This window comes from Aegilops tauschii, chromosome 2 (assembly GCF_002575655.3).
Source record: "Aegilops tauschii subsp. strangulata cultivar AL8/78 chromosome 2, Aet v6.0, whole genome shotgun sequence".
NCBI lineage: Eukaryota > Viridiplantae > Streptophyta > Magnoliopsida > Poales > Poaceae > Aegilops > Aegilops tauschii.
Genome location: NC_053036.3, coordinates 349,072,994 through 349,084,632, shown reverse-complemented (window position 1 = coordinate 349,084,632; position 11,639 = coordinate 349,072,994). Strand labels below are relative to the sequence as shown.

The following is an 11,639-nucleotide window of genomic DNA, read 5'->3' as shown; positions in this document are numbered from 1 at the left end:
TCCAACCGAGAAGAACCGGCATAACCTCCAACATCGAAAACATCATAGAAGATGCGAGTGAACTCCGTTTTCGATGAGCTCGAGCTTGTCATCAAGATGACCATAAGCTCCAAAACTCACAAAGAGAAGAACCAAACAAGAACCAATAAAGATGATGCAAGGATGCAATGGTTTGAGCTCTCTATGAATGATACAAGCAAGCTACTCATCGAGAGCCCCCCTTGATAGTACGGCAATCGATCCTATAACCCGGTCTCCCAACTACCATCATGAGACCGGTAAAATAGAAAACCTATCAAGAGCAAACCTTTGCCTTGCACATGGTCCACTTGAGCTAGATGATGACGATCTTGACTCCCTCAAGATGGACCACCTTTCTTGATTGCGTTGGCTCGATGAAGACTAGTTGATTTCTCCCCATATTCCACTATGGGTGAGCCACCCTTCCGCACATCTTCACAAGTCCATTGTCACCACAATGGCTTCAAGCATTTGATCTCTTCGTGATGCTTTACTTGAACTTGCCAGCTTCACTTGAACTTGCACACCGCAACCTAACCCCACAAAGAACTCTCACGAAGACCATGGGTTAGTACACAAAGCGTAATTGACAATGCTTACCATACCATGGGATCGCTTGATCCCTCGATACATCTTGTGCGCTTTGTGTGTTGATCAACTTGATTCACTCTTGACTTAGTCTTGATTAACATTGACTCTTTCCAACTCTCTTCATTTGGATGATGTCTTGAAGGTAAACATGAATGATCACACAATCTTCTTCTTCAAGACATGCTTGCAATAAGCTCAACTCTCACATGACCAATCTTTGGATAAACTCCTTGAAACCAACACATGGACTTCAAGAAATGCCTATGGACAAATCCTTCAAATATAACTAAAGGCAACCATTAGTCCATAGAGATTGTCATTAATTACCAAAACCAAACATGGGGGCACCGCATGTTCTTTCAAAGTGACAGTAAATTTCAGCATGCTATATAAATGTTTCCTTACCAAAGGCGCTTTACTCGCCGGCGACGGTGCCAGAAAAGAGTATTGATGACCGACAAGTATAGGGGATCTATCGTAGTCCTTTCAATAAGTAAAAGTGTCGAACCCAACGAGGAGCAGAAGGAAATGACAAGCGGTTTTCAGCAAGGTATTCTCTGCAAGCATTGAAATTATCGGTAACAGATAATTTTGTGATAAGATAAATTGTAACGGGTAACAAGTAAATAAAGTAACTAAGGTGCAGTAAGGTGGCCCAATCCTTTTTGTAGCAAAGGACAAGCCTGGACGAACTCTTATATAAAGCAAAACGCTCCCGAGGACACATGGGAATTATTGTCAAGTTAGTTTTCATCATGCTCATATGATTCGCGTTCGTTACTTTGATAATTTGATATGTGGGTGGACCGGTGCTTGGGTGCTACCCTTCCTTGGACAGGCCTCCCACTTATGATTAACCCCTCTCACAAGCATTCACAACTACGAAAGAAGTATTAAGGTAAACCTAACCATAGCATGAAACATATGGATCCAAATCAGCCCCTTACGAAGCAACGCATAAACTAGGGTTTAAGCTTCTGTCACTCTAGCAACCCATCATCTACTTATTACTTCCACATGCCTTCCCCTAGGCCCAAATAATGGTGAAGTGTCATGTAGTCGACGTTCACATAACACCACTAGAGGAGAGACAACATACATCTCATCAAAATATCGAACGAATACCAAATTCACATGATTACTTATAACAAGACTTCTCCCATGTCCTCAGGAACAAACGGAACTACTCACAAAGCATATTCATAATCAAGATCAGAGGAGTATTAATTATCATTAAGGGTTTGAAAATATAATCTCCCACCGGATAAACCAACTAGCATCAACTAAAAGGAGTAATCAACACTACTAGCAACCCACAGGTACCAATCTGAGGTTTTGGGACCAAGATCGAATACAAGAGATGAACTAGGGTTTGAGAGGAGATGGTGCTAGTGAAGATGTTGATGGAGATTGACCCCCTCTCGATGAGAGGATCGATGGTGATGACGATGACGAAGATTTCCCCCTTCCGGAGGGATGTTTCCCCGGCAGAACAGCTCCGTCGGAGCCCTAGATTGGTTCTGCCCAGGTTCCGCCTCAAGACGGCGGCGCTTCATCCCGAAAGCTCCTTCTTGATTTTTTCCAGGGTGAAAGACACCATATAGCCAAAGATGGGCACCGAAGGTCTACCAGGGGGCCCACAAGGTCGGGGGGCGCGCCCAGGGGGTAGGGCACGCCCTCCACCCTTATGGCTGGCTGGTGGCCCCCCTCTGGTACTTTCTTCGCCCAATATTATTTATATATTCCAAAAACATGCTCCGTGAAGTTTCAGGACTTTTGGAGTTGTGCAGAATAGGTCACTAATATTTGCTCCTTTTCCAGTCCAGAATTCCAGCTGCTGGCATTCTCCCTCTTCATGTAAACCTTATAAAATAAGAGAGAACAGGCATAAGTATTGTGATATAATGTGTAATAACAACCCATATTGCATTAAATATCAATATAAAATCATGATGTAAATGGACGTATCAACCTACACCGTCACGTTCTTCTTCCGCTGCAATCGGTGACGGTAACGATCATTATCCCAAACCCTAATGCATATTCATATTGATCTTGGTTGTGCGTTGGCGCGAATTTTTGTTTTCTACTACATTCCCACAATGACCACCAAGTTATCTGAGTTAATGATGAGGCGGTTGCAACCCTCCCTTTGAGCAATTGATAAACCATATCTAAGAGACAAAGCTTCAGCCGTCAGGACAGCCATGCACCAATCAATTCTCCAATTCCCCTTGCAATGAATTTTCCTTTATCGTCCCTCAAAACAGCACCAGTCGTGCCCCTAAGTAGGTCATGATCAAAAGAGGCGTCCACATTAAGTTTTACAAAACCCCTCGGAGGTTGGACCCAACCCCCTCTTTTCATAGTAGCCTTTGGTGATATAGTCATAACATAGTTTAATATAATAGCACGAATCCCCGTAGAGATATGGTTAGCATCTTGGGTTTTCTCTTTATGGACCAATTTTCGAACTTGCACACCGCAACCTAACCCCACAAAGAACTCTCACGAAGACCATGGGTTAGTACACAAAGCGTAATTGACAATGCTTACCATACCATGGGATCGCTTGATCCCTCGATACATCTTGTGCGCTTTGTGTGTTGATCAACTTGATTCACTCTTGACTTAGTCTTGATCAACATTGACTCTTTCCAACTCTCTTCATTTGGATGATGTCTTGAAGGTAAACATGAATGATCACACAATCTTCTTCTTCAAGACATGCTTGCAATAAGCTCAACTCTCACATGACCAATCTTTGGATAAACTCCTTGAAACCAACACATGGACTTCAAGAAATGCCTATGGACAAATCCTTCAAATATAACTAAAGGCAACCATTAGTCCATAGAGATTGTCATTAATTACCAAAACCAAACATGGGGGCACCGCATGTTCTTTCAAAGTGACAGTAAATTTCAGCATGCTATATAAATGTTTCCTTACCAAAGGCGCTTTACTCGCCGGCGACGACGCCAGAAAAGAGTCTTGATGACCGACAAGTATAGGGGATCTATCGTAGTCCTTTCAATAAGTAAAAGTGTCGAACCCAACGAGGAGCAGAAGAAAATGACAAGCGGTTTTCAGTAAGGTATTCTCTGCAAGCATTGAAATTATCGGTAACAGATAATTTTGTGATAAGATAAATTGTAACGGGTAACAAGTAAATAAAGTAACTAAGGTGCAGTAAGGTGGCCCAATCCTTTTTGTAGCAAAGGACAAGCCTGGACGAACTCTTATATAAAGCAAAACGCTCCCGAGGACACATGGGAATTATTGTCAAGTTAGTTTTCATCATGCTCATATGATTCGCGTTCGTTACTTTGATAATTTGATATGTGGGTGGACCGGTGCTTGGGTGCTACCCTTCCTTGGACAGGCCTCCCACTTATGATTAACCCCTCTCACAAGCATTCACAACTACGAAAGAAGTATTAAGGTAAACCTAACCATAGCATGAAACATATGGATCCAAATCAGCCCCTTACGAACAACGCATAAACTAGGGTTTAAGCTTCTGTCACTCTAGCAACCCATCATCTACTTATTACTTCCACATGCCTTCCCCTAGGCCCAAATAATGGTGAAGTGTCATGTAGTCGACGTTCACATAACACCACTAGAGGAGAGACAACATACATCTCATCAAAATATCGAACGAATACCAAATTCACATGATTACTTATAACAAGACTTCTCCCATGTCCTCAGGAACAAACGGAACTACTCACAAAGCATATTCATAATCAAGATCAGAGGAGTATTAATTATCATTAAGGGTTTGAAAATATAATCTCCCACCGGATAAACCAACTAGCATCAACTAAAAGGAGTAATCAACACTACTAGCAACCCACAGGTACCAATCTGAGGTTTTGGGACCAAGATCGAATACAAGAGATGAACTAGGGTTTGAGAGGAGATGGTGCTAGTGAAGATGTTGATGGAGATTGACCCCCTCTCGATGAGAGGATCGATGGTGATGACGATGACGAAGATTTCCCCCTTCCGGAGGGATGTTTCCCCGGCAGAACAGCTCCGTCGGAGCCCTAGATTGGTTCTGCCCAGGTTCCGCCTCAAGACGGCGGCGCTTCATCCCGAAAGCTCCTTCTTGATTTTTTCCAGGGTGAAAGACACCATATAGCCAAAGATGGGCACCGAAGGTCTACCAGGGGCCCCACAAGGTCGGGGGGCGCGCCCAGGGGGTAGGGCACGCCCTCCACCCTTATGGCTGGCTGGTGGCCCCCCTCTGGTACTTTCTTCGCCCAATATTATTTATATATTCCAAAAACATGCTCCATGAAGTTTCAGGACTTTTGGAGTTGTGCAGAATAGGTCACTAATATTTGCTCCTTTTCCAGTCCAAAATTCCAGCTGTTGGCATTCTCCCTCTTCATGTAAACCTTATAAAATAAGAGAGAAGAGGCATAAGTATTGTGATATAATGTGTAATAACAACCCATATTGCATTAAATATCAATATAAAATCATGATGTAAAATGGACGTATCAACCTACACCGTCACGTTCTTCTTCCGCTGCAATCGGTGACGGTAACGATCATTATCCCAAACCCTAATGCATATTCATATTGATCTTGGTTGTGCGTTGGCGCGAATTTTTTGTTTTCTACTACATTCCCACAATGACCACCAAGTTATCTGAGTTAATGATGAGGCGGTTGCAACCCTCCCTTTGAGCAATTGATAAACCATATCTAAGAGACAAAGCTTCAGCCGTCAGGACAGCCATGCACCAATCAATTCTCCAATTCCCCTTGCAATGAATTTTCCTTTATCGTCCCTCAAAACAGCACCAGTCGTGCCCCTAAGTAGGTCATGATCAAAAGAGGCGTCCACATTAAGTTTTACAAAACCCCTCGGAGGTTGGACCCAACCCCCTCTTTTCATAGTAACCTTTGGTGATATAGTCATAACATAGTTTAATATAATAGCACGAATCCCCGTAGAGATATGGTTAGCATCTTGGGTTTTCTCTTTATGGACTAATTTTCGCCTCTCTCACCATAAGTACCAAGTTGTAATTGCAATCATCCCATGGACATTCGGAATACTCCCTCCTTCCATCTAGATAGGGCCTAATGCGTTTTTCAAGACCTCCTTTGACTATTGACAAGATTAATAGTACATGAGATGTATAATGTGAAAATTATATCATTGGAAGCTCCTTTCACATACGAATTTGACGATATGCTTTGTGTAAGTTGCATGTCATATAGTATTTCTTTAACGTTTGGTTAAAGTTAGCCTCGAAAAACGCATTATGCCCTATACAGATGGAAGGAGGGAGTACCCAAGATAGTCAGCTCCCATTCAGGCATAGAAAGTAAAAATTTAAGAACCGCCTTACTAGCATAATCAACTTCGCAAGCTCTTTTAATGACCTGATCCGTTCCCAGCACTCTCCAAACCTCCTTTGATTTCTGACATTGAAATAACATATGCTTTGAATCTTCTGATTCAAAGGGACAAGCAAGACAATTGGGGGTAACTGTTATGTGTCTATTCGTCAAAGTAACTATACGCGGAAGAGTGCCATGCAGCGTGTGCCAAATGATTTTTTTACCTTCGATGGGCAAGATAACTTCCAAATCCCACTCCAAATATGATTAATAGTTACATGTCTCATATCATCTTTTCTTCTTAGTTTTCTCCCGTGTTGGCATTCCCATTGCACAACATAGGCCGATCAAACAGAAAATGTTCCATTCTTTAAATAGCTCCAAGCGACAAAATCCAATATGTCATGTTGGGGCTATGGAATTGCAACACAACATTTGTGTAACTAGATTTTCGTCCCAATTATTAGCAACGGAATCAAGATCAATTAAATCAGATACCCTTGAGATCAAATTACTCCCTCTAGGTGTGATTAATTTTTTATTTGCACAATTCGGGATTAAGCATCTTCCCAAATATCAATATTGTGACCATTTCCAAGACGCCATATACAACCATGATTTAAACAATTAACCCCCACCATAATACTTTGCCAAGTAAAAGAGGAACCCTTATTTAGCTTTGCATTCAATAAGTCACCATTTGAGTGGCAACAACTTTATTTAACTAAGAATCTGTTTGAGAATTCAAACGATGTCCGGTAAAACTTGAAGCCATACATGACGACCAAATGGTAAAGTAGTTGCTGCCTTTGAGAGTTTAAGGACACATGGGTACCTCGACGGGCGAGCACGACACACAGCGTGCCACGGGCGGCCAAGCACGACCCATTTTAGTCCTCTGCCGGGCACGCAAAATTCGATCGGTTTGGCCACAACTATAGCTAGAGGGAAAGTTTCACGTGATACCGCCCCTTATATGTTACCACAGTACCGCCTCCTGGGCCGTTGGATTGGATCTCAGTCTGAGAAGTTGATGGACCCACTCGTAATTTTAAAACTCTTGGATAGCTTTTGTGCAAAATATTCAAGAGCTCCTAGGAACCGTTGGATCAGATCCAACGGTTCAGATCCAACGGTTCCTAGTAGCCCGTATTATCACGTGAGCCTCGGGAACACCCGATATTCACCAAGCTGTGATCCCTAAAAAAGAAATACTGCCCGTAAAGAAACATAAGACGGAGTAGCTGTGCCTCCCGCCCGAGGCCTACCGCGTCCCATACAACATCGAACTAAACCCTAACTGGGAACGGCATCGCCAAAGTCAGGTTCCAAGCCCAAACCCGTACCCCCAAAATGGCGCCGCCGTCGCAGGCGGCCACTGGCAAGCGGAAGAAGCAGCAAAAACCCGCCAAGAGCCTCGCCGTGAAATCAACCAATCCCGTCTCGAAGAAGACGCACAAGCAGAAGAAGCCGCGCCCACCCGCTGAGCAGGACCAAACCAACGACGCCGCCGCCGCCGCAGGTGAACCCGCGGGCGGTGGCGTCCTCTTGTCGGCCGCGCTGCCGCCGGCGCGGCAGCTCGAGTTCCTCCTCCGCAGCTTCGAGCGCGCCGCCAAGATGCGCCTCTCCCCACTCGAGCTCGGCGCCTACTCCGGTATGTTCACATTCAGACGAACCACTGTGGCCGGGTCCTGTCAAATTCGATTCAGCGTGTCTCTATGCTCGTCTCGCTGTAAGTGTTGGACGGATTATAAAAGATTTCCGGATCCGCTGCCCTCTGTGTAGAGGGGTGCATGGTGCAGCTCGCCGAGGGGGCGAGCCAGGACGTTGAGAGCTTCGGTGACCATGTGAAGGGGGCCTTCGGAGCGACGTGGAAGGGGGAGCTCTGTGAGGGGAAGCTCGTTGAGGGGTCAATCGATGCGGGCAGCCCGGCGCTCCTGGTTATCAGCTTGGGTGCACTGAGATCACTGGAGCTTCTGAGGTAGCTGCTGTTATGATACTTTATCTTGTGAAACTGCTGTTGTTATGAATTAAATTGCTGCGCTTGCACTGCCACTACATCGTTTTGAAAAACTATCGTGGACGAGAACTATCAGAAGTTTCTATCATGTATATCTTCAAATTATGGTTTGAAGCGGCTGTTGCCCTGTTTTCATATCATCAACATTTGGTTTCTAGGGGGTTGAAGATGTTTACTAGAGGATGCCGTTCAGTAAAGCTCTTTGCCAAACACATGAAAGTGGAGGAGCAGGTACGCCTTTATGACTCCGACAATTAGCTTCCCAAGTCGCTGCATTTTCCTGCTCTGTCTCGGCGACTCAAAACCATTGGTTGCTGCCTTATTGATTGTTGTATCCTGTTTGCCTGTAATGTTCACAACACAAATAAAGCAGCTCTGTGCCTCTGTGATTCTGCTACAAATGCTCTACCTGGATTTGGTACCTTGATGTTGAAAGAAGCCACAACATTATTTTTGCGATATCTGCAACCTAGCTGCCGTATTCGTGGCTCCCTCTGAACCATGGTCATTACGCTATCTGACGGGTGCTTTGCCAGTGTTCTAATTCTTTTGGAGGCATGACCTATTTGGCAAAAAGTAGCTAACCCTATGGTAGCACAAGCCAGCAAAGTACTCCCTCTGTCCCACAATGTAGGACGTTATTTGACACTAGTCCTACATTATGGGACGGAGGGAGTAGAAGGCAGAAACAACATGACAGCCAAATGGCAGGAAATAATCATCCTGCCTGAGCTCAACCATAGTTTTGCCGGATTCTAGGTGGCAGGGTGAGGAACATCCGTCTAGGGTGGTAGCTCAATTATGACGCCTTTTCTCACCTTTTCCCAGTCTTGTGTCTCCCTCTTGTTCAACCCCCTTCTCTCTCCGTGTTGCGTGAGACCGTCAGCGGTGGCTCGGTTTGGAGCGGAGAGAAAACTTAATGCTATTAATCACAGGACGGGTAACCACATGGACACCTTTTTTACTTGATTGTTCTTTTATTTGCAAAATAGCAAACAAGATTGTTGTAAATTACGGCGCGGGCATTCTGATTTTTTTTCTTGGCCTCATACTGGTTTTTATTCAGTTATCTCATTCTCTGTGCTAATTTTCATATGTAGGTCACGCTACTTAAAGATCGAGTTAATATAGCCTGTGGTACACCCAGCAGGTATGCAGTCTTGAATGCTCAAGCTTTTGTCCGGCATATGTCTTTATGTTTAATCAGCAGACAGTGAGAGCTTAGTATTTGGTGGATTGAAGACCAATTGGGTTCACAATTTTTTACTTGTAGGATTTAAGATTTATTTTAGGTTTTAATACTTGGTAGTGCTGTGATTCATCTTGTAATATACTTGGTAGTGCTGTGATTCACAGATAAAAGGATACATCCATGTCGATTTGCTAGGTTCAACACCTTTAATATAATATAATTTTTATATTTGTCTTCCTCAGAACATAGAGCATTTATTGTATTGTTGCAGCATATATTCTTTACTTTTTTTTCGTCCTATTTTTACAAAGCTAATAGTCTCATGAATCACCACAATATTTTAACAGTGTCTAACCTGCAAAGTTTGCTACAGCACGTATAATTTATAGCTTGCCAGAACTAAGCTAAGGCAAAGTGCAGCTTGCTACAGAAGTGTGAGTAAGAAAAACTGGCCACAGGTGTGGCAAGATTTAGCAAAAATTTAGAAGTTTGTGACAGATAACTGTAGGAATATTAAAGTGCAGCAATGCTTATAATGCATATTAGACACATACCTAAAAATCTGTGGCTCGCCTAAGCTTAGGCATAGCAAACTGTGGCTCGCCTAAGCTTAGGCATAGCAAACTGTGGCTGGGAACCACAAATGCCCTTGGTTACATCATTTTTGGATCATTGAGCATATGCTGGTACTATGACTGGAGCTGTCTTAGCCTGTCTTTCTGGAGCTCAAAATAGGCAGTGAACAGCTTAACCCAGCTGGACTAGTTTTTGTCTGCTTCCCAACAGAAATAATAAAAGTTGGCTGACAAAGCTACTATCCCTGTTCACTTCTATTGTTGTTTAAGACATCAGTGTGTTGTCGAAGGGGAATTACTGCTTTACTACAATCTCATTGAAGAAAAAAAGTCATGGAGAACTGACAGCGGCATCTGCTTGGCCATTGATGCCGTCTCATGTTGCATACTTTGTTCGCCGTGGGCATTGGGTGTGACAATGTTGAGATTAAACTTCTTGATTATTAATTGCTCCAACTTTGGTGAAAAATCTTGTCTGTTTCCATGCGAAGCCTGGGATATTATATCTTTTATTTTTCAAGTTTGATAAGTAGGTCGTATCTAAGAACACTTGTTTTTCTTCTCATGCATTATGTTACTGAGCATGTTGTAGGATTATGCCTGCTAATGTCAAAAGTTGATTGAATTCTTACCGTAAATAGTCTAGTGGAGGAAAAGATTGCCTGCTGTTCAGCAGTAATACATGTAAATTGTCGTCCTTTTGTCAAGGTAGCAACATAAGTTTTGTGTGTTGTATAGAGCAGTTTTGCATTTTTCTTTCATTAATCTTTTCTCTTATGCTTGTTCATCTCTTGATCAGAATCAAGAAACTAATTGACATGGAAGCTTTATCGCTGTCACGCTTGAAACTAGTGGTACTCGACATGCAGAGGGACCCGAAGTCATTTAATTTGTTTACGCTACCGCAAGTCAGGTACGACTTACGTCAACAACTCCGGACATTCAGAAATGCTATATGCAACCAGTGCCATTTCCATCTTATTATATTTTCATATCACTTTTGATGCAGCAACGAGTTTTGGGACCTGTACAAGGGATATCTAGATGAGAAGGTTAGAGGAGGCGACACAAGAATATGCTTTTATGGTGCTATTTCTGAGAAAGATGCCAGTAAAGTCCTAACGCCTGCTGAGTAAATGTCTATACCGTGAAGTAGTGTCCCAAGTACACTTACCAATCGTAGTTGGCGGCAAGATATTACTCCCTCCGATCCAAAATAAGTGTCATTGTTTCAGTTCAAAGGGAGTAGGAATTTTGGTCGCGTGAGAAAATTAGGAGTTTTGGTTGCGATTTTCCAATGTACCTTGCCACTCCTTGCTGAATGAGCAAGTCTGCAAGACATACAATGTTTCCATGAGACTGAAGCTGCTGTGTTGGAATTCATATCAACTAATGAAAACTCATGAACTCAAGCTAGGATATTTATGACCTCCTGTGTAGTGGTGTACATCTGCTATGCTAGTGTTAAACAACAAACTAATTTGGACTTGACGCTTTTTACCACTCGCAAGCCAATATACTTCTGTTTTTCAAGGGAAGGTCATTGTGGCTGGTTTTATTGATTGGAAAACATGATTACAGCATTCACAATTACACTCATGATAAAGCCATCCAGTTACAAGGTATGCGAGAGAATGTGTTGCTGCATTCGCCCGTCTTGGACAATGTGTGAATTAACCTTCCTACCGTTGTAAAACGCTCTGCACTAGTCTGTTGCTGATTTCTGACGAGTTGGATTCCGCCTGAACAAAACTATAGCCGAAGCAAGCCCATTCTTCCTTCATAGTAACACCAGGGACAGTGAAGACCTCATTCGTGTCTGGGATGATAGCACGTGCTGCCCCTAAGAAGGATGGGAATGGCGTGGTATGTG

General features: G+C 43.2%; 1 protein-coding gene across 1 annotated transcript; it reads left to right on the top strand.

Annotated features, from left to right (window-relative positions):
* The first annotated feature begins 7,236 nt into the window (after positions 1-7,236).
* Positions 7,237-11,191, top strand: LOC109745041 (uncharacterized). The gene is made up of 6 exons (XM_020304181.3): positions 7,237-7,633; positions 7,765-7,960; positions 8,158-8,230; positions 9,100-9,149; positions 10,566-10,679; positions 10,776-11,191. Exons 1-6 carry the CDS (start codon positions 7,333-7,335, stop codon positions 10,900-10,902), a joined length of 861 nt encoding a protein of 286 aa, XP_020159770.1. The 5' UTR covers positions 7,237-7,332; the 3' UTR covers positions 10,903-11,191.
* Positions 11,192-11,639: the final 448 nt, after the last annotated feature.